Here is a 24,220-nt window from a genome sequence, read left to right as displayed (position 1 = left end):
TAACGTTTATGGAGCACAATGACTCCATTCTTTCTCTGTATTTCTGTCTTGTCAATGTTAAGTGTATTCATTGTACCGCTGTTGGTAAGACTCATTTCCATAATTAGCCTGTTTGGAAATGATGTCTGTGAAGACACCTAGCCTTGTTAAGTGTTAAGATAACTGGCTATCATAGCTAATGTCCTGTGTTACTGTATATGTATACAGAACAAAGCAGAGGAGAGACAGGTGAGATAATAATCATGTTATTCAAGTTGATGACAACTTGTTAAAACGAGAGTAAATTATATTAATGTAATCCATCTAGAAACAAAGATGGATAGACATCTAAATGTCTGACATTCAGGCCAAAATATCTGCATTCTTTTAAACACACCCAACCTGAATTTGGTGACAGTGGGGAGGATGCTACAAGTTCTGCTGTCGATGGGAGGGAAGCTGGTTCTGGCTGTCCTGCTGATACAGCCGTTAGCACCCCTGCCACCATGCCAGATGATGCAGGGGAGAGAATGAGATGCTCACAGACTGAGAGGACAGAGATCAGGAGACAGGAAATGAAATTCATTTTTCTGCATTTAAATGCTTCACATAGAGGGATTTCTATGTTTTACATCTCGTTCTCCCTCTCCTCTCTTAGTGGTCATCTCTTTGAGCTGCATCAGCATCCTTCGTCTTTTGTTCAGTGGCCCCTTTTCTCTCATCTCCCTGCTCTGTTCTTTCCCTGTACTCTGTCTCCTCCACTTCATCTCTTTCCACTTGATAACAGCTGTTAAAATCAAACTGCTCTGGGGGAGAGCTAAGCTCTGCAATGAGTATCAGTTTGGTGAGGTTTGTATTACTCAGTGAATTTCTGAATTTAGTTTTAATATGGTTTTGTGATCTGAATCCATGTTCACATGACACACTTTAAATAGGTAATATCACAGCTGTCTTAAGTGCACGAGTCTGTCGGTGCAGCACAGTCAGTCAAACTGTTGAAAGGAAAATGAAGCATGCGAGCTGCTGGAAACCATGACTTGCTTCAGCACTGCCGACACTGCCCAAGCTTCCTCTGCACTGACACTGCATGACAAGTCAGCTTTTCAACTTTCTCTGCTCCCTTTTGTCACAATGGCTGTTCATGGTTCCAAAATTTGAACCACAACATAATATGCATTGTGTTAGCAGGGAATCTTCTGTCAATTTCACTTATCAAGGATCCCACATATCTGTTCTTCATGTCTTCATGTAATCAAATGCTGGTTTTGGGATGTTAAGGTCAAGCTTGTCTCCTTTAAATGTGTTACCCTGAAGAGAGGTCAAGAAGTCGTCTTCTGCAGGGCCGGGGTGGACTATCATTTCTCTCAGGGACTGTATGGTACCTTCAACCTTTGGTTGGACTGTGGAGAGGTTCAGATCTTGCCTTTGAGAGAAAGACCACATGCATAAAAACATCCTTCATCATGATGGAGGGCCACAAACTTGAACTGTCTGACTTGTCAAGAGTCCTGAGTGTTGGAGGCAGCCATGTTCCATTCCGACTCCATGAAGTACGAGCCAAGAAAGCTTTGCTGAATCTGATTTGTTTTAATCGCATTTGAATGAAGTATGTTTACGATGACAAAAATCACCGTTTCTGTGAATGGAGTCTGGTGGTTTGGGCCAGAGCAATATATCAGCTGTTTCTGCTCAAACAAAACGGATCTTATTCTTTAACAAGAAAGTATTTTTCCATGGCGTCGTCAGGCACTTCATATGACAAAAACAAACACCTGGAGGGAAACTGCAGTGTGTTTCATGGCTGCCGGCTGCTGCGCTCTTGTTCAATAACTGTTGTCTCCATTAGTCACTTGGACAAAAAACATTAGAAAAATAGGGTTCATAATCAGATAATGTGCGAGCGGAATTCCTCCCACTTGTCCGGGAAACTGAAGTCTTCCAGGATGTGTGGACCTCTGCCACTGCACACACGTCACTTTGATTGATAGAAGATGGAAATGTAGGTCGAGCTGAAGTGAGCATATAATTCAACACAACAGAGGAATTTGTTTGGTTTGGGTTTTTTGTAATGTGGAGGTATGTGGATCTTTTAAAAGATGTTTATGTTGAAACATTATAAAAGTAGTGTCTCTCGTACTGGTTTACCTGCTTATGGATGTAATGCACAAAAGTAGATAATCGAAAGGTTCGAACCTACATGTTTTTTGGAGGGAATATTCTAACCAATTTGACAATTTTGACACTGTGGACCCATCCAGTACTTCAGGGAAACACAAAACTTTTTAGCACAGGCTTGTTATTATCCTCTACAAGTATACTTCCAATGGCTTGGAGTATTTCTGACAGACTCTTCTCATTAAGGTAACTTCCATAATTTGATGCGTCTGTGAGGACACTCCATCTCCTTCATGAATTTAACCAGATGACCAAATTCTGAATCAGCAAATTTGTTTTCTGCTATAAAGAAGCCAGTTTTGAGAAACGCCTTTGTTTTCTCCTCACACTACAACTGTACAACTTCAACAGTTTTAGCCACTGCAGTCTGGTTAGTGGGGACATAAAGTGAGGATTGGAGAAACGTGGAGGACGGAGTAAATAAGCTCCACATACGCGACATCACGGCTCTGCGCCGGGTGGAAATCTCAGGTGAGGATCCCGAAGATTAACGTTGTTAATGTTGACATCACTGGTACTGCAGCTTGTGCTAGTTGTTTGGGGTTTCAGTGTCCTTTTCTGAGTGGGTTCCACTTCAGATGATGTAGATTTATGTTTTAGCCAGCGGTCTACTTTTGCATGCGTTCAAGTTCAAATCATTGAAACCCATCTGTGTATGCTAGTGAGAGATGCTGCAAATAGCAGAGGGGGCTCATAATCTTGTAGAGAGAGTGAAAAGAGCACAACCAATGTGTTACTCAGTGTGTTGTTAAGTGTGTTGTTCAAGGTGGAATTCAGTAAGTCCGATGGGATATGACTTTGCTGATTCCACACTGGGGAAACTGACTTGTTACAACAGCAAGAATAAAAGAAGAGGTAAAAAAGAACAAATAGACAATAAAAAAGATATGAAATAAAATCAAGTATACAGGCTATGTACATTACATACGAAAGAGTATAAAAAATATTGCCCTGTGAAGAACGGCTCAAGGCTGATGCAGCACTTCCGGCCAGTCGTCCCACATTCTGCACCGGTGCAAACATTGGCTGAACATTATTAGATGTGTGAGTGAATTTCTCACATTACAGGTGCCATATTTTCGCGAATCGATGAAATTATGCTCAATACCTGCAATCCCACACTGAAATCCAGGCTCTGGGAGAGCAAGGGCATAGCAAAAGAGGAGCAATGTTGAGGAGTAGAGAACTGCAGAGTACAGAGGACGGAGGATAGAGACAGACATGAAAGTGTTGAAGATTGCCTGGCTTCTTGGTGGAGGGCTGCGTCTGCTGGTCCTTAATATTAACAGCAGTCATCTGTCGGTTCCAATGCCAACCATGAATAATAGAGGCTCCACCCAGCATGCCAGCACTCTGAATTATTAATTCACAACCACAGACTTGCATTAGCACACAGTGTGGGGCACTCTCTACTGTGGGGTGCAGGCACATTTGCCTGCTTAGACTGAACCACACTGTGCACTCACACACAGGAGGTGAAAATGTGTGTGTGTGTGCGCGCACAGACATTTAACACATGCGCATTCTTGCATGCATATTCACACAGTGATAGGAAGTGAAATGATTGTATCCTCTGAAGCATCTAGCAGATTTCTCTGAAAACTCCTCTGGTGCAGAGATGCTGATATATATATTTTTTTCAACAACTAATGTGGCTTATTTGGAATAACTGTTACTGTTACTTTAAGGTCATACTACCATTTCAGAGTCAGTGATCCATTAATGTGGAATTATAGGCATTCAATCAACTTTCTATTCAGAGTGTCTGTTACCAAAACTGTAACCACACTGATACAATATACAAGAAGTATTTGGTTCTGCAAATATTTGAGAGATGAAAGAGATAGCCAACTGCTCTCACAATGTCTTGTAAAATAACCAGTTAATAATCATTACTGTTTCAGCCACAAAAGTACAACCCTAGAGACAATGTTAACTAGGTCATTAGTTTCTTTTCATAGGCTAGGTTAAAAAATGTAGCCTAATTAGCTGAAAGGAGAAGTGCCTGACAGATAGAAATCAGTGCGACGCTGCTCTGATAGTGTGTTATGCATCGCACATGTACTTGGTATAAGTGAGGGTCTGAGGCCTGTCTGACTGAGTGTGTGTGTGTGGGTCATTGATGAAACACTGAGGCATGGATTATCACTTCTCTCCATATACCACATGCCCTAGTTTAAGCCCTTATTAAAAAAATCACACCACACATAGAACAAGTCACACGCAAGCACAACCATGTGCACACAGACAGCTCTCACGCTTATCATCAGCTTTGCATCTGCTACAAGGAGCACCTCGTCTAGAAGACAGCTTCTCCTACACTCCACACCTCTCTTGATCAAAGCAGAAAACAACTCTGCTTCCCCACACACAAAGGCAGCCAACACAGCCTGCCAACCAGTCTCTAGAGTCAGGCAGGAAAACAAAACACAACATCAGCCAAAGCAGAAAAAAAACACCCCTGAAACACAGTGAAAAGCCCGCAGTGAACAAATTCATGTCGACTAAAAGAACATACAGGTGTGTTCACGTATTTGAATGTGTGTGTTCTACATAGAGTGTTGTGTAGGCTGAACATTTGCATTTGGGCACCACACTCAGAGTCTGTTTTCACCTGTAGAACAGGACACTGGGTTACAAGGTGATGGTAATGGTGTGGGTGAGAAAACCCAGGTAGACAGTGACACACACACACAAGAGGTATCACAGAAGAGAATTTCTCTTAATGCAGAGCCAATGTTTGCAGAGGCAGCAACTGCAAATCTTGCCTGCGGAGAGAAGGGCTCAGGGATTTCTTCGGTAAATTCACAAAAGCCTCACACACACACACACACACACACACACACACACACACACACACACACACACACACACACACACACACACACACACACACAGTGTGCAATGATAACCCCGTTCACTCTCACAGCCCAGGGACAGGCATCCAGCCTTAAAGAGAAGAGAGCAAATAGGCTGAGCAGTATGACCTGAAATCTGTATCACAGGAACCTGTACTGTGTATTAGGAGAACTCTGTCCTTTGTAATTTGTAGTGAATGTCCTTTTATTTTTCTTGCATTTCACTCTGCCTAAGCTTGTGTGTTCACCTGGAGGGTAAACTTCACCAAAGACCACCCTGGGGTCCCGGAGTAGCACTCAGGCCGTCCTCACACCTGTAGTCCAGCTTCGCTGGTCCGGTCCAAATAAAATAAAGTGCTGAACAAAGGTATGAACACAGCATTAGTGTTTCTCTGGACCCTGTCTGGTTCTTCAAGCTTCTCAAATGTGAATCTTTTCTGTTCCCCTTTGACTTCTAGAACAGTTAAACTCAACACTTTTGGGTTTTGGACTGCTGGTTGGTCAAAACAAGACGTTTGAAGACATCAGCTTGTGCTTTGGGAAATTGTGAAATGATTGATGATGAAAGTAATTATCGGCTGCAGGGCTAGTTATTTTCATTACCAATTTATCAGTGAAGTATTTCAATGAATTTTAGCCTGTAAAATATTGCAGATTAGCACAAAATATCTGTTGAAAATTCCAAGAGCCCAAGCTGATGTGCTGCAACAGCTTGTTTTCTTTCAGATCAATAGTAACAAACCAAAATTATATTGAATTTAAAATGATAAACAGCAACACATTTGAGAAGCTGAGAACAAGCAATCCATTACTTAAACTGTTAATTATCAAAGTTATTGTGAATTTTCTATCATATCATGTCATATCATATATGTTTGTAATGTGTTGTGACACACAGTAGAGAGACAGCAGGAAGCAACGGTACCAGACACACTATTTAAACCTGAACAAACATCCTGACCATGCATTGCATTTTTCTGCTAAACACCGCAGGCACAGGCCCCTAAAAATGTACCAAAATAAGGTCTGAGCCATGTGCTGACAACAACACAGCATTCAGCGCATGTAGTTATATGACCATTGACTTCTAACAGTGTTCAGGATTGGTCCAAGAACACTGTTTTACATGAGAATAGGGACAGAATAGCACTTTATCACTGCAATAACATCACTGTGACAACAAGACGGCAATAACAACAGACAATCTTCTGGTTCCCTGGCTGAGCTAAATGGAGGAAGCATATCTGGCAACAACCATGGCAATAATCTGTGACCTAACATTTACCCAAAGCCTGCCCCTTACTTGACACAATCAAGTTAACACTGAAACAAGTTGCAGATTATGCAGGGAGTGGTCTGTGTATCCTAAATGGTTGGTATATTCTTACGCTCCCAGGAGATTTGAGACAGAGCTTAGCTGAAACTTGAGACGGATGGCTTTATTTTCCTCGGATGCTGACCCCACCATGGTCTACTCACAGGCTTGGACATCAGCAAGAACCGCAGCTGATCTGCATGTGAGTGAGGCAGATAGAGAGTGGTAGATTTTTTTTAATATTTAATAGTATTCCTGCTGTATTCATAAGTGGTGTGTTACTTTGATACTCCATGGAAACAACACTTGCACTGAATTTTTTTTAATAACACTAATACAACATTACAGTAATACAGTTTAACATCTAGGTGCCACTGGCCCACGTGTGGCGCCGGGCTAGCTGGTAGACACCGGTGGTGACCGGTAACAGCAAATGGGAATCCAAATAAATCAGCTAAGGTGAAGAATATGGGGGCACCCTGGTGGCTCACCTGGTTGAGCGCGCCCCATGTAATAAGGCTGTACAGTAGGGCTGGGTATACTGGTTCACACCGAATACCAGTGTATATTTTCGTATATCACCACACCGGTGTATGTGATTACACAGCCTTTGGAACGCTGCACTGCTTGACACTGTTTCAGACGGGACTGTTTTCAATGTTGCGCTTCTAAACATACATGGTGCCAGGCGTGGTGAGGGTAAACTGTAGTTTAAGTTTAAGAGGAGCTGTGTCTGTTGTTTTTTTAGTTTAACAAAAAAAAAAAAAAAAAGAGTTGTCGGGCTAAAGTTGTCGCCGGAGGCGGCAACACGAGCCATTTGCTCCACCACCTAAGCTGTAAGCATGTCTTGGAATATCAAGAATGTACGAAGTTAAGATCAGTGCCCTCCACATCAGCAGGTAACACGGGAAAAGAAAAAGAAAAACCGAGCCAAATGTCACTTCAAGGCGCGTTTGCTAGAGAGACTCCCTACGACAGAAAAAGCAAACGGTGGATCGAGATTACACACTATCACTATCCACCTAGCCAAAGACATGGCCCCGCTTAACACTGCAGAAAAAGAAGGCTTCAGCAGATGATCAAGACAGTGGATCCCAGGTATGAAATACCGAGCAGAAAATACTTCAGCCAAAATCCAATCCCCGACTTGTATTTGTTCAATACGAGCTTGTAGCACATCAGAATGACGGGGAGAGACTCAGCTAAAAGCCTCTACCAAGCATTGCCACCCAAAAGAAACATAATTCATACAGCAATAAATTATATGTACGTATAACATGTAAAAACACGAAAATAGTGTACATCCACTTTAGAGCGTCTGCTGATTTCACCACTTCACACAAACCACACAAGCCTGGTATCATATGAAAACAGAGTGTCTGATGATCACGAAGATGTCTGCCTCCTCACTGAGCGAAGAAAACTCTATGAGCTACCAGTCAAAGAGTAGCAGAAAAAAACTTTGCTAAATTATAAATATGTCTTACCTTCGCTGTTTTGTGGTCAAAAGCTCGAAGAAACGCTGCTCATGTCTCCTACTATGACTCAGCGTTAGTTTGAGACCAATCACGAAGGTTCTGGTTGTTTACATAAAGAGGAGGGGGTTTCTAGAGTGGAAGGAGTGCTCTTCATGCAATATACTATCTCTGGGGTTACTTCCTTCTGGAACGTCATTGGTGTTACTATGGTGAATTTGGGCGTTGCCCCTCGAATCTCTTGACTCTGACTGGTCGATAGACGTGTCAATCATCAAAATTAGCAAGCAGAAAAAAGGCTGAAAAAGTGTTTTCAACAGAGGAGTTTCTCTGTATGCTTGGACAAGATAACGGTACTCTGTCCACATGAGTGCCTGGACATACCTGTGTTAAAACATCTGTCTTCCAGATGAAAAAAAAAAAAATAATACCGCATATACCGTGAAACTGTTATAATTTTGAAAAATACCGTAATATACATTTTTGGTCATCCCGCCCAGCACTACTGTACAGCTGCCCGGGCTTAATTCCAAGCTGCAGCCCTCTGCTTCAAGTCATCCTCACTCTTCAGCAGCACTATCAAATAAAAGCAAAAAGCCAAAAAAAAGTGCAGGTTTTCTCCAGCAAAGCGTCTTTTACATTTTAGCTGCAAGCCATATTTAGAGTGTTAAGTACAAGAAGAAGATAAGGACAATTTCCCTACATTTTCAACATCATTCTGTATCTGTTCATGCATCAATCTATCTATCCAGCTACCTAACACTCAGTAAGCCATGGAGCTCATCAGCTGTGTCAGAAACAAAGCCAGATGTAGGCCACGGTCAACAACAAACGACTACACACTACGCTGATCTTCTGGTTTCATTCCTCAAGTGAAAACACTGGAAAAAAAATGGTGATTTTCTTTGATAGATCACTTGAAGAGAGTTCCACACACAGAAAAGATCAAGTGAAATCTTCCTTTAATAGAAATCTCTGTATTAGAACAGACCTAATTCAGGTCACTTTACTTTTCAGCAGTCTGTGACATCATTAAAGCAGAGGCGTTTACTGCATCTTTGAAGCACATTAGATGAATTGCACAAAAATGACTCTGGAGTGCATCGAGCAGCAGACAAAAGAGGAAGCACTGGAGTCTCCCTGCTGAGACGGGATTCATTGTCATTATCATCATCATCAGTGATTCATCCTGGATGCTTTTACAGACATTAGTAACAATGGCAGCAGAGTTTAATAGTGCTATAAATGGAGAAAAACATTGTGAATTTTGTACTGACTGCACTACTTCCTTTGTAAGTTCCTGTATTGGTCTAAATGTGAAGGACTTCAGCAAACCAGAACACAGGTGGTGTTGTGTGCAGGGAGACAGAGACAGTGGAGGTAAGCAGGGGAAGCCCCAAATATAAATGACACGACACCGACAAATGACATTTTGGCACATGTCCAGTACAGTCAACTTGCTGCTTGCGTCAGGAACTAATGTTAAGAGTTAATCCACTGGGTCTTCACTTCCTCAGATGGTGGGAGTAGATGAAGACTTCTGTGTTGGTTCTTACAGTAAACAGAGAAATTGCAGTGCATTACAGCAACAAAAATGGAAGTTATTGGATGTAACTCCAGTTCTACGTGTACTTGCATAGTTCTCTACTTGAATGCAATTGCAGCCACAGTAAAGCACATTATTTCGTAATATGCTAAAACATTTATCATGGTAATGGTGGTATTGCAAAATCCATGCTGCGGCAGACTGTGACACCTGTGAAGAATGGCTCTGTCCAAGAATGTTGCTTTACATGAGAATATGAACAGAATGGTACTTCATCACTGAAGTAACATCATAGTGACAACATGAAGTGCCTCGTATGCTAATAACAAAGGTTGCTGTGCTATGCTGATTTCTGTCCCTAAAAAATGTACTCTTTGATAAAGAGTACATTTTTTAGGGACAGAAGTCTGTTCCTCCAAAACATCCTGTGGTTGGAGTTCCTTATCACATACCTACAATACTGCAGCTAGCTACAAAACATTCCTATCGATGCTCTGTCACTTCTTTATATTGTTAGATTCAGTCATAATGTAGTTGTGTAAACAGGCAGATGTTAAACAAGCAACAGCGACATGTGACAGACCACTTATAATAATAACTAATAATATCATTTTCATTTGTCTGGACTTATACTGTGGTGACAATGTGACTGCACGACACACAGGAACAGTGTCTCCTGAAACTTCGAATGTCTGGTATCAGATTTTATGATGTACAAAAGAAAAAACAAATAATAATTTGAATCAAGAGATTCATTTAAATGACTTAGTCAACTCAATCAACTTTCTTTAATGAATATTAACTTGTCAGTTTTGTCAACACAACACATAAACATCTTTCTAGTCACTGGTATGAAAGTGATGACGTATTGATCGAACGCCAAGTCGATGCTTGCTAAAGACTTAAGTACTTTCCTATAATAGTGTTTGAGCTGAAATAGAGTTTTTGTTATTGTGGTTCTACAATTGTAATTTATGGTGCTGTTAGATTGCTGCTAGACCGCCCGTTAATACATGTGTGGGAGAGCAAACTTTTTTTGACCACAGTGAAAATGTTGTTTTTGAAAGGCTAAATGCCGACAAATGTGGACTGAAACTGAATATTTTGTTATATAAAAACATGTTGTGAATTTTGGAAATGATTATATCCACCTTATCTAATTTTGACTTTTGGACTTTACAACACTGGAGTTATTGGAAATTGAATCACCCGAGTCAGACACAACCCTACGCTGCCACCACTACAATCTAATTCTACAAGTAGTATAATACTAATAATATGAGTGTAGCCTTAGTTTATGAGCAGCTGTGCTGAAATACTGGGTTTACGCAGAATGAACAGACATGCAAAACAAAAAAAGCTGTGCAGCATTTGAACAGTGATTTAGAATTTGAATGTCAACATTATGAGTGAAGCTTCAAACTATTCGGTACAGTCCTAACATTATCATTATCAGCCTGGTGACCCTCACCTGAGCCAGACACTGGCTTTGAAGATGTAATAATCTTACTGACGACAGAGAGACAAAGAGAAACTAGAATACTGAAGCTGTGTCAATGACATTTGCCTATGTCAAAAGTAGGCTATGCACAAGTTATAAGTAGACCTGCATCTCCAAAACGAAAACATGCTCCAGGCTCCAGCTTTTCTGCATGGATCCACCCAGAGGAGAAAGTGTCCAGCACATACGCCTCAGCTGAAATTTTCCTTCTGCTCATTAATTCAAATCGGCTCTCACACAACCCCACAGAGCAGACTGATGTCATCTGGCTGATCTGTAATTCAAATAACAAACCACTGTGTCGTGCTGGTTTGCACCATGGGCTAGCTCTGGGTAGAGGTGGTGGTGGTTAGTAAGGGACCCACAGGACAAATGAAAACTGATGACTTGGTCATTTCGGTTGATTTAGATGTCTTGGGAGGTGAGAAATTCTTCACCATGCCATTTCTAAATGATCACCTCAGAGACACAACTGTTATGTGGATAATAAAATAATTCAGCCACAGGCTATAGGAAGTAGCAGTCATCTGACAGAGGAGCCTTCTTATATAATATCAATAGTTAAATGTAACAAGCATGAAAACATTTTGAAAAAAAAAAATTTAGATATCTGTCACATATCGCAAATATAGAGTACTGCAACATTCACAATATTTTCAAAATGAAAACATTTACATTTGATATACAAATGAGTCTCTAAGCTTTTAATTGCACCACAGGTTCAGGAACAACACACGGACGATGCAAAGGGGAAAAAATCAGGTATGTCTTTGTCTGAAAATATATATTGTAGAAATGCTAAAATGTTGGATTATCCTTCCCAGTGGGAAAACTCTGGAGACCGTGGGCATACTGAAACACTAGCCATGTGTCAGGCCTGCAGCTCTACTCATTGCCTACATTGTGCAGCTAGCCAGCAGGCGTGGCGGCAGAAGCCTCCCAGCCTTCAAGGAGCCGCCTGACTGACCAGCCGCTGCCCAGATGGAGAGGCCTCGCTGAGTTTGCAGGCAAGATGGCAGCCACAATGCCACTATTCTACTGGGCAGCACGTTCACTGGGAAGGAGGGTGGGGGGGGGGGGGGTGCCTCAATCACAGCTCAGCAGGTGCTGAACAGAAAAGAAGATATAGGAGTGACACCTCAGTGGGAAAAATATCTTGGACCAATCATGATTGTTGTCTGTACGTTTTTGAAGTAGTCAATTTTCTATTGTTATTACATGTGATAGCTTAGCTTATGGTGCTAAGAGCTGGTGTTTCACATCAAGACAGGTACTGAGAAACAAAACCAGGTCATTAAAGCCATCATGCACCAAATGTGTTTGTGAATTAATACAATCACAACTGACTTAGTCTTTGATGACTCACAAGACAAAACTCCTATCCAATGTAACTGACTAAAGGATTATGGAGGTAAAGAACACTATGCTCCCTGTGCTGAATTGGCAGAGATGAAACGGCTAGTTGATTAATAGATCAGTCACCTGATGGACATTTAATCTTGATGATGGTTTAAGTCATTTTAAGGAAAATTACTGAAAATTAGACTGGTTCCAATTTCTTAAACATTCATTGATTTCTGGTAGTCCTTGATGATAGCATGTTGTATATCTTTGGGTTTTGGACAATTAGTTGATCAAACTTCAAGTTTGAAGTTGAGCATTTAGAAGACTTGTTTGACCGACATTTTATTTACTATTTTCTGACATTTTATATGCCAAATAGGTAACTGATTGATAGAGATAATAATCAGCAGACTAACTGATAATTCAGATAATCAATAGCTGCAGCCCTAGTGTGAACTCATGTACACAAATAAACAGTATGGATTGTAGATTAGCTTCACACTACTAGTGATATTATGATTACTAGTATGGTGAGCAGGCAACACAGTATTATTATTATTATTATTAAGTAACAGGAATCAGTCAGAAAGTCAGTTGTGTCTGGTATCCACAAATCACAAAGACCGTCTTGATTGCTTATCAGCTGAGAGCCAATCAAACTGTTGCACACCTCAAACAGTACTAAGCAGTCCTGTTGTATGATGCACCAATTCGGTCTCTACTCAAGTTTAAAAAAGCGGAAGCACTGCAGGTGCAGTGCAGATTTCCTGCCAGTTTCATTTTCTATCACACTTCCTAAATAAGTGGACCATGGCACTGCTCGCCACTTTGCATCTTGCAATGACTGCAACATACCTGTGTAACTCAGAATGGCACATAACATCTTATCAGGCACAGCAAAATACATCATGGTGTGCACTGTGTGTGTTTGGGCATAAAGACTCAGCTCAGCTCAGAGCTCAGCTCAGAATTCAGTGCACTCTCTTTCCACAGCTACTAACACACTTTACCAGGCTGCTGAAATGCAGACAGCCATGATGTAAATGCTGTTGAATGTATCTACGCAGAGCGACAGAGCCCACCGTGCGGAGTATGTCTTGCACCATCTGTGATGTCCTGTTGCTCATGAGTGTCAGTATACTGTTAAGCTCTGCACCAAAGTCACCACGACAAATCCCTCCTCTGTTATTGCACTTGCTGATTAAAGAGACAGTGGACACCGAGGAGACGAGGCTGGAGGGGAAGAACGGACTAAACGCGGTCATTGTGTTGAGGTCAGCAGGGCCTTGGACAGGCTTCAAATGTGCAATGAGATGGTCAGTGTACAGACAGAGGAGCCATTACTTCCCTGCTGAGCACATAAGCCAGGCTCAGAGCTTAACGTAAGACAGTAACACAGCTCAGCTCCTTGCAGCTTTAAGGATTGACCGGACAGCGATTTTTTCCCCCTCCTCATAACTCATTGCTAAAAAGCAGAGAGCCTACATGTAGCTGGACTTGCAGACATGTCCTGTCACCCCTTGTCCTCGTCAAGCTGCACCTTGATTAGACTACTCCGATCAAGTCATCAGTCAGATGGGGAGGCAGCTATTGATAAACAGAAGATAAGTTTAATCTAGGATTCTTCTGCCACTTTACTAGATGGGTCTGACTTCACAGATGGAGAGCTGTACAGTCTCACAGCTGAGACCGGGGCTGAGTCACGCTGTGTTTAGAGGATTGGTACATTACAGTGTGCTGGTATAAAACATTTTGTGCTTCAAATTGTCACAAAGAAATGACTTCAGTTCTTGTACTAAAAGAAAAAGGCATTATTTCCAACTACTCTAAGCACAGGCCCTTGAGACACTATGTTGGACATCTTAGCATACCTGCAGCAGGTTAGCCCTGACAGACACAGCATATGGGTTCCTCACATGTTGTAGTCTGGTTTAACAGATTCCTCTGGGGATAATGAATGCCAAGCCCTCACACCCCCACTGATTCCAACCAATCTTGGTAACAGACTTCTCTAATAGAAAACCCAAAGCTACTGTGCTGCTTCATCAGCACTCAGCACTCACTGTAATCAGCACAACAGTCAAGACAGGTGGGCATCAAAATGAGTCATTCTAAGTAATTATCTATCAAATCTGACAGTCCATATGCCAACGCCTCTATCCAGAGATTACAATAAAAAAATCCAAGTGCTGGTCAGCCTCAAACTGACTAGCAATCAGTTCTTATCACAGGGAACAAGATCTGGAGGGATGATATGTTTTTTAGATTCTGAGCAGTAACATGTCAGATAACAAGAGTAGACACTGAGATAATATGCTAATCATAAGATTTGTTGCCTAAAAACAACCCAGGAGTAAGATTGCAAGTGATTAGGCGTATTGCAAAGCAGAGCAGTCAGGCAGTCTTTACCAAAAGTACAGAACACCATGTAAAGAAACAATGTGCTACAAACACTACATCAGTTTTGTCAGTCAAGCCACAGCTTGCAAAGGTATGTACATTTTAAAAAAAATTCACTCAGCTACCCTGAATTACTGAGCAGGAGACTAACAAACAAGACCAAAGCTGCAGGGACAGCAGGCTTCATGTCGGTCTGATTCATGAAACACCAACTACATTTAACAATGTCACAACTTATTTTAAATGCATTTAAAGATCTTCAGACTGCAGGTTTGCATATATGCTCGAGTGTCCTTGAGCAAGACACTGGATGGCGTTCTGTATCTTCACCTGACCTCTGACCTCTCTGTGGAGGGGTGCAAGAGGAAAACTATTTCTCTGAGGGATGAACAGTATCATCAACAGTTTATTTCCCCCCAATTACCTGCTGTCATCATCTACTGGACAACTCTGCTGTAACACTGTCCCTTCTCCACGACTATATACAGTGATGTGTACTCCCCTAAAACCTACACAAATACTAAAGAATGGAAGAGAATGCTACACATTATATTAAAACAATAGCAGTGGAGAGATAGGGATCAGTGTTTCCTCAACCTAAGGGGCTTGATCTCAGCTCCAGCCTTGTTTTCTAGCGCAGCGCGGAGGTGGCTAAAATGCCTGGGTCCGTTGTCGGACAGGACCAGTCTTTTCTGAATGCAAAACAATACTACAAGCCCAGACCGCAGAGCTAGCACGAGTTTAAAATGCACCTGATTGTTATTTCAGCGAAACACTACCTGTCCCTCTACAGTCAGCTCTACCACATTTCACACTAAATCCAAAACGGCGCATCCGCCTGTCACACAATGCTGCATGGACTTTTTTTTTTCTTTCTTTCGTTTTACTGACTCCCAGCTTTATCTGTGGGCTTCCCTGCAGTGTCGGACCACACCGTGTCCACAAACACGGAAAGAAAACAGGGAATAAAGTCAAAAGGGAAAGGTCAAGAGCACAAAGCGTTCGCCGTGACCAAAGCGTCAGACTGTGGAAAAAGGGGAAAGGAAGGTGGGTGACGAGGAGGGTTTGGGCAGAGCCGCAAAATCGCCCTAAACGAGATCCTCATTGTAGGCAACCTAAACCAATAACACATCGCTTCACAGTCGCCTCGTTTAGTTAGTCTTTCAGTGTTTGCTGCAGTACTGCCAAACCCACTCAATGACTGTATGTACTGGGAAACAGGCTGGAGGGGTAAAATCTGTGAAGACCTAGCATAAATTCTGTCCGATAATGGATCTCATGACGTTACACTGTATGTTGACTAGCAGCTAAAGCTAACCCTCGCAAACAGGTCTAACGTTAGCTCCGCACAGTGAAAACCGTCTGTCACAACCGCACACTTTAAACCCGGCGGTGAATGGGAAGTGAAGTAAACCCGGGACAAATACAGAACATACAGCCCAGTAATGACAATCCCCTGTGTGCTATCCTGAAGCTGCCCGGGCTAAAACGTTGCAGCGGCAGCAGCAGCAGCAACACAACGAGACAAAAACAGTGGCTGCGCTGAGGGCAACTCACCCAAAAGATACCACTGTAGAGTCGACCAGATGTTGCTGTAAATTAGCGATGAAGGCCCATTAGGATGACTCCTGCGGTCGGGGGGCATCCAGGTTTAGCGGCGTTAAGGTTAGACAATCCCAAACGTGGCTTTGCTTTGACGGTTGTCCGTCCTCTGTCTTCATATGTGTGTATGTTTGCGTGCGTGTAGCGAAGCTCCGCGAGGCCTGCTGCTGGAGGAAATGGTCTCCGCTCCCCCGTCAATGCAACGCGCATGCGCAGAGCAGCAGCACAGCCACTGAGCGAGCGGTCTGTGAGCACAACCGTGTGGCCAACAGGTGCGACTGTCAACCGATGGCGGACTTGTTACTGTGGGAGGTTTCCCTTCAGCTGTCTGCTCTGCCTGCTGCTAAAACAATGGCCTGTCGCAACATACCGGTGGGTCTTGTACTTCTGTATCCAGGCCAAGTGGTCCTTCAGTGCACGATGTTCACACTGGACTCTCACACAGGTGTTTTGATTGACATGTCCCTGAGGATAGCTATGAAATATCCCATGCAGTAATTGAAAACAGCTGTGTAGAAGCAGAATACACTGCTTTTACAAAACACACCGGTTTTCTACCGTTACCCATTAAATATACATACATACATACATACATACATACATACATACATACATACATACATACTGATATTTAATAAAACCCCCTCAGGAGGCCTCACATGGTTCGTGTAATTTGATTATTAGTATACATTGTATTATCACCTGTCTACTCAATAACTGTCTGGGGGCCCCATGTCGAAATTCATATGGTGCACATTCTGAAATACAGCTGTTGAACCAATTACTGTAAACCACAAATACTTTAAACTGGGGTCCAATAGCTGCCCCCTATTGGTCACACCTGTGCTTGTCATGCTATGATGTGTTCAAGTGTCTGCTCTACCAAATCAGAATCAAAACTAGAAACCAAAAGCCCAGGGCCTCCAAACCTCTGTGAGGCTTCTACAGACATTACCCTGTCACTGAAAGAGCTGGACACTCTATTAAAACTAATTATTAACTATTATCCTAACAATTAAACATGATCTTTTTTTCTGCACAGAAGACATTTTCTTGTGTCACAGTATGAAAAGCACAGTTGTAAATAATAAAATGAGTGATGGCTGAATTCCATTCAGCTGCTTCAGTTCCAGGCTCCTGGTATTGTGCACGCTGGCTCTCTGGGACACTTGAATAGAATGGAGCTATTGTTAATATTATTTGTAGCTAAAACCTGTGCTTTTCCTGCCATCACAAGCCAAAATGTCTGCTGTTAAACGGACTACTAGAATGTGTACAATGACTTTGTTCCAGTGGATAGAAAGTATTCATATTCACTTCAGTAAAAAGGGTCACTCCCAGAAAATGACTCCACTACAACTGTCATAATAATATTCTAAAAACTATAATATCATAAGTAAAGTAACTCACTGTGCAGATTGACCCCTTAGTGAATAATTATTTATGATGCAGTGTAAGTAGCATTTGAATTTTGCAGCTGGACAAGGTGAAGCTAATTCTACCTCTATAACAACACTATTTATTATATATTATATATTTTGTATTTCTAATCTTTATATCCAAAGTAAAAACAAGTAAAAATTACAATATTTCCCTCTTAAATGTATTGGAGTTGAAGTATATCAGATCCTTAAATCAAAATCTAGCGTATTTTCTCAATGATCATGACACAGATTGTACACAGTTCACATCACTGTTTGCAAGATCATTTTTATTTCATTTGCATACATAGGAGCCGCACTGTCACCCTAGCATGTGCATTTTGTCCAAAGATCAATGCTGAAAATATTTTTTGCAGCTTCAAATGCTTTGCCTGGAGCCTTATATGTAAACCTAAGACACATTCAGAAACAATGTTATCTATATCGTGTTTTCCAGAGGCCATCTGCAACAGGCTTACGAAAGCTACTTTGTGCTCGCATCAGCAGCTTTCTCAGCAAAAACCAAGCAGGCTGGCAATACATTAATCAAAACTTCAGGTATAAAATATTCTCAAGATCTTCCAGGGTTGACCACACCTGCAACCCGTGAAAAACAAACCCATCACCAATGAATTCACCTCATTAACTGTCATGTCTCAGCCTCGTCAAGCTCAAGATGGGACTTCTCCTCAATTAAACTTGCAAGGAATGTTTTTACACATGGTTTCTGAATCACAGTCATGATCATTTAAGTGCTTTGTTTAGTCTTTGAAAGCACAGTCTTAAACCGTCTTCGTTTCCCTGAGTGGAGGCTATTTCTCTTTCCATTACTATTCAGATCTCTTATTCAGACCTTTATAGAAGCAGTGACACATTAAGCTGTATTTACTCTGCCTAAACTGATCATCACTCCATCTCACATTTGGAAATATAAATGTGTGGAGAGGCTGCTGTTTGGTGAACTACAATAAAGGATTCATGAAATCCATTGTGTTGAAATTCAGTGAGAACTCTGCAAAGCCTAGAAATCTGTCATTTATAAATCATGACTCCAGTTTTTTGACCCTCTGATTTTTACTTCAAGTACTGTACTTAATGCAGTCAGAAAAGGAGTTCATGAGAAGTTCAAGGACTTAAGAACTCTTAGTAAAAAAAAAAAACTACCTGCATAATTTCAAAAGTGCATAGCTGCCAGTCTAAAAATAAGGCTGTTTCCTTTGTTCTGCTAATGTTGACATTTTGCTGACCTAAGGTTTTCACAGAAAGTCATTATTCTGACCAAAAAGAGGAAGTTGGTTGGTTGGAGTGGTTATTTCACTGAAGGAGGCTGAATCTGATGTGTCTAAATGGAAAGTGTTTAATAGTCACGTGTCACGACACCTACAGTAACTACCAATAATCCCTCGTGATGAACGTGGTCTAAGATGTTTTTGATCCTTGGGAATGTGTGCTTCAGATCCCTGTCTAATCTGCACGACTTCAGAAACACAGGAAATTAATCCTTTGCAGTGTCTGCTACCGCATTTAATTTTCAGTGTTGGTGGTTATAAACTCAAGAAACCAAACAGTGCAGAGAGAGTGCTATTAAATGTAATGGAAATGCAAATATACAGTTTTTCCTTTCATTATTCCTGAGATGTATTCTACAAAAAAATACAAATATAGATTCTGTGCACTATGACCTTTTCAGTGAGACATGCTACAACCATTACAAGACAAATGAACACCCAAATGAGCAAGAAAAAGATTTGGATTTGGGTTGGCAGACAGCTATAGGCTGCGCTGTGCTCCGGGTCACAGGGCCAGGATCAGACTCTGCATGCAATCTAAAGGAGGAAACAGGAACTGTGTCTCTGCTGCTCTGACTGGTCACAGGGTCAGAGGTTACAGACAGACTCACAGTGGTCAGCATTTTGTAAACATGTTCACATCATCGCAGAGCCCTTATCAAAACACACTAAAGAACAGGAAACCTTTCCCTTTCAAAAACAAGAGGTGTCGCACGCAACACGCAGCAACCCGCGGGAGTTTCCAGGGGGGCAGAGGAAAAATCCACACCATATGCTTTCAGACGCGTCATGACGTTTGTAACAAAATATTGGTTTGGTCATATAGTTGCACTTCAGCTTTGCCACAGACACAATGGTACCTTTACCCACTGTGGAAAAGCTGACCATCCCTCCTATTGTCCAGTGGTTACTAAGTATCAGTGGGTATTGTGTCATGCTGAGTGCAAAGGAATGACAAATTTACATCCAAAGGGTGAGTGGTAGCGGATTCCAACTTCCTGGAAAACCATCTTAGGAATCCCAATGTCACAGAGATAGACCCTGCTCTCTGCCTCAGTTAAAGGTAATGGAAGGCCCAAAGAGAGGGTCCACTTCGCCTTGACAGTTTGATGCTGCCCGCTGACCGCAGGATCCATACTCAGGACTGGGGCCCGGTTCTGGTTGGCCCAGTCAGCGGCTGATTTGTACCAGGACTGCTCCCTCAGCAGTCGGTTCTCGTGGCAGTCCAGGCAGTTGATGACCAAATCAACGGGGCTTGCTGGTAGGTCTGCAACAGAAGAAGAGGAGAAAAAAGAGAAATAACATAATACATCTACAGAGATCCCAACTGTGCATATGTCATAAATAAACATCAGAGATAATACGGCATGAATCAGGACTGTTTTAAAAGGTGCTGCTCCACTAGAGGGCGACATTTATCTGTGCAGGTCTGTTCCAACAGGGCAACATGAACAGATCCTTAAACAGATGCTCTCACTCCTGTTTACATTCATCACAATCACCTCTGACACAGACCAGGCCATACACCAAGCATCAAGGTCAGTGAATCCTGAGCAGACAGGGATTTCATCATGTAAAAGCTATCTCACTTGGTGTGGTCTACCTTTGACGCTGGCCACCTGCTTGCCACTGGTCCTGCTGTAGAGGTTGACCTCACTGGTGACGGACTCCTGCATTTTGAGGAAGTTGGGCAGGAACAGGATGACCTCCACTTCGTGATTGGCTAAATGTCGACCACAGCTGATGCCCTGGGCTCCCTGGATGTGTGGCCCACACAGAAGGACAACAGTGGGCCTCTGGTGGACATTTTTTGGGGTGAGTCTGGGGACATTAAAGCCACGACCAAGAGATTACTCCATAAATAAAGACAACCAATGTAATATTCCCATGTTAAACCAAGGGTCCTCAAATGCGGCCTGTGGGCCAGTGGTGGCCCTCAGAAACATATGGCAAGGATTGTTTTCGTGGCCCTCAATCATATCCTAACTGCCTTAATAGCACTCACACATCAAAAACTTTGAGAACCTCTTTGTTAAACAAGTATGTTATCAGAGAAATAGTGTCATATCCACCATGTCATAAGACGATGATGCTGACTGGCTGATAGAGAGCCATCTATCCTGCCAGTGTATAAAGCATGCGCTATTCTGAACCTGCACAAAATGTCGCCTCATATAATGATTCAATCAATTTGACACACATAACTACGGTAAGAGCTACGGACAGTTAGCTTAAAAACACTACATCCATATTTGCTTCAAAAAGACGGGACAGAGATACAGCAAACCTGCAAAAGCCTTTTTATAAAACATAAAAACATTACAAACCAACAATAACAAAGCCATTCTTAGTAAAAACCAAGAATCTGCAATGTTTGTCTTTGGTGTGTTTAATGAGCCTACTACCCAAGACCTCCATAGCCTATGACATCATCACTAACTTTCGCACAGTTGGGATAAAAAAGAGGTTTGTTAAAGCAGGGATGAGTTTGCTCCCAGAAAAGCCAAAATTTAGTTCCATCAGTGGAAGAAGACATTCATTGTTATAATGAGGCAAAGCTGTCGATTTATTATTGTTGTAACTAGTCAGACAGTTGGTGAACTCATTAATATGCTGTTATTTATTCTTATGTATCTGCTCCCTTAAGTGCATCATTAACTTTGTTCTAAAAGCTGCAGTCCACCAGAGGGTTCTTCACTGTGATGACTGTGGTGCATATCTGTACCCCTTCTGAGTATGAATTAAGTGCCTGTTGCCTGGAAATAGTGGAACACCTTTGCAGTATCTGTGATCATGGTACTACAATACAAAGTTCAACTTGATCTGAGTACACAGCAGTTCTGCTATATGAGCTAAATTGATAAAAAGATCTGAGACAGTAAAATTGTTTGTCATAGGACCCTCTACACTGAGGTTTTTTGATCTTAAATAAGACTGCACCACTCATAAAGGTGCAGATAAACAGCACCAAACAGGCTGCGTCAGTCAATTTGGATGTCAGTCCTGACCTGCAATGTGACTGCTTGCTGCAGTGCTTCCCTAAGACAACAAGCTCTGAGGGGGGTCAAGGTTAATGCCATTTAAGTCATGCAGAAACATAGTAGTAAAGATGATTACCATGGAAACTAGAAAACATGGCATGAAAACACAGAGTTGGACAGACTTGCTGGAATGATTGAAAAGTGACTCAGACAGGCATGTTTGGAGCATTGCTGCATATTCCTCCTATTATTTCCCAAGTGACAGTGGCTCTGCACCATACTGTACATCAGGAACAGGAACTGATTAACTGCCTCATTTACACCAGAGCCCAGAGTGGTACTCCTTACCTGTTTGGTCCGCCCAGCAGAGTGAGAGCCATCTGACTGGAACAAACACCTATCGTCTCCAGCCTGCGCTCGAGAGACAGGCCCCAGCGCTCTGCAGCTGCCAGCAGACGCTTATGAAGCTCATAGGGCACGCTGGGAACCACCAGGCCTGAATCTGCAGAGAGAAAACATGAGGTGACACAGAAAGCATTTTAATGGTGCTCTAGGCTTCATCATTTCTGATGTAATAGAAAAGCACATTACAGGATGATGGATATGGAAAACTTTATTCCTGTCCTAGCAAACATCTAGCCAGATAACATTCCTCCATTTCTGTCAAAGTCATGTCAAGCACCCGGCAACTGAACCTTGCCTTGCTCACTGGTAAACATGGTCCACTGGTAACCTTACTGTAAAAACTGATCTATGTAACATCGCTGATTTTATGGCATAGTGGGAGTCAGCAGTGGGAGATATTTTGCGAGGATAAATTCCACCGGATATATTTGATGGATGGATCTAAAATCTCAAAATCTCCCACAGCCAGACAGAGCAACATTTAGCAAGTTTAGAGAAATGGTAGTAAAACTAATCTGGGAAATTATTTATCCAAAATCCTGAAAAACAGCTGTAAAATATTCGTAAACATATTTGTACTCATATTCCAGCATCCACTGGAGTGGTCTGACACCATATCATATTTCTAAATGAAGCTTGAAAGCTTCATTGATTTTTGTAAATATATGCTTATTCTGAATTTGATGCAACTAGTTGGGACAGGAGCCACTAAAGACTGGGAAAGATGTGGAATGCTCCAGAAACACCTGTTTGGAACACAAACCATTTGAGTTCGTTTGCAAATGAGTTCATTCTGTTTTTATTTACGTGTTACACAAAGGCTGAACTTTTATAGAATTGGGGCGTTACCACGTTAATTTATCTTCATCAGTGCACCTTAAAAAACCACAGCTGGAACAGAAGCAAAATCCAGAAACCTGACCTCAGAGATAATGACAGACGTTGGTCTACAGATAAACACGCTCCCAGGTTCTCAGGGGGTGGTAGGTGTACATGTAAGCAGCACAGATCCTCATGTGAGGAACCCATTCCCCAGGGAAAATCCCTTCCTCCTCATGACCTGGTCTTGTCCGTATCACGGAAGATTCTCCATTTCCTCCGCTGTTTGTCACTGCTGTCTGCAGCAACAAAGGGAAGATTGGCAGCCTTTACAAAACATGACAAACACGAGGCAGCCAGAGTGAAACGCCTATTCCCTGCGGGCCCTGAGTTCACACGCACTGTCACATGGTTTCTGACCAATCCCAGAACCCTTCGCTCTGGTATGGGGCTGCACTGGGCTGGACCCCCCACATCGGCTGCTGTCTCAGTCAAAACATACAGCAGGTTGGCGTGACAAAGAAGGGGACAAACATCATATGCATATGAACACCTGCACCTGTATCCCAGTGGCCCGTGGTGAGAGATTGGGGAGGACTAAATGTGGGGGAGGCACGGTAGTGACTGGGCTAAACAGGGGATTCTATTCAGTTCCTTTAATATCTATATCTATTGAACAAAAAAATAAAAAAGTTTTGCTTTTGTGTGGAAAAAATTCTTAGCAGGTCAGGTGTGCAGTGGTGCCATTGGATGCCTTTAATAACTTTTACCTTATGGACCTTGTTTGTCAGAAGTCTGTTCTGTTCTGAAATTCACCTTTCTTTCTTTTGAGAAAAAAATCTTAAATCCCATCGCTTTTATGCGTCTTGTCATGTCAAGTCACCTAACCTTGTCAGCATTGTTCTCTTCTGTGTATTTTTTGAATTAGTGTATTATAGAACTACAATTCAGCCTTTTATCGCTGTACAAACTGAAGTGTGTGGAAACCTTTAAAGAGCCTGTGCTAATCCCTAGCTGTCTATTGCCTGTGGCACATTAGAAGGGTAATGAAAGTCAAGCTGGGGGAACTGCACGGCTCAGGATCCCTTTGATAAATAAAGCTGCTGGGAG

The 24,220-nt window shown here is 42.1% G+C and overlaps 2 protein-coding genes across 3 annotated transcripts in view; both read right to left on the bottom strand.

Annotated features, from left to right (window-relative positions):
* The window catches only part of cskl (c-src tyrosine kinase-like), a 48,835-nt gene extending 32,406 nt beyond the window's left edge, over window positions 1-16,429 (bottom strand). The window contains exon 1 of the mRNA XM_076744970.1: window positions 16,151-16,429. The gene's annotated coding sequence lies outside the window, so the exon portion shown is untranslated. The remainder of the gene's footprint in view (window positions 1-16,150) is intronic.
* Window positions 16,430-17,889: 1,460 nt separating this feature from the next.
* The window catches only part of LOC143328931 (enhancer of mRNA-decapping protein 3-like), a 91,932-nt gene continuing 85,601 nt past the window's right edge, over window positions 17,890-24,220 (bottom strand). For both annotated transcript variants that reach the window (XM_076744584.1, XM_076744491.1), the window contains exons 5-7: window positions 22,235-22,388; window positions 20,509-20,726; window positions 17,890-20,172 (exon numbers count right to left, since the gene is read on the bottom strand). In XM_076744584.1, coding sequence (XP_076600699.1) covers window positions 19,838-20,172; window positions 20,509-20,726; window positions 22,235-22,388 — 707 coding nt within the window. In that variant the 3' untranslated portion in view covers window positions 17,890-19,837. The remainder of the gene's footprint in view (window positions 20,173-20,508; window positions 20,727-22,234; window positions 22,389-24,220) is intronic.

The sequence above is a fragment of the Chaetodon auriga genome, chromosome 1, assembly GCF_051107435.1.
Source record: "Chaetodon auriga isolate fChaAug3 chromosome 1, fChaAug3.hap1, whole genome shotgun sequence".
In the NCBI taxonomy this organism is placed as follows: Eukaryota; Metazoa; Chordata; class Actinopteri; order Chaetodontiformes; family Chaetodontidae; genus Chaetodon; species Chaetodon auriga.
This window is presented reverse-complemented; position numbering and strand designations above follow the sequence as displayed.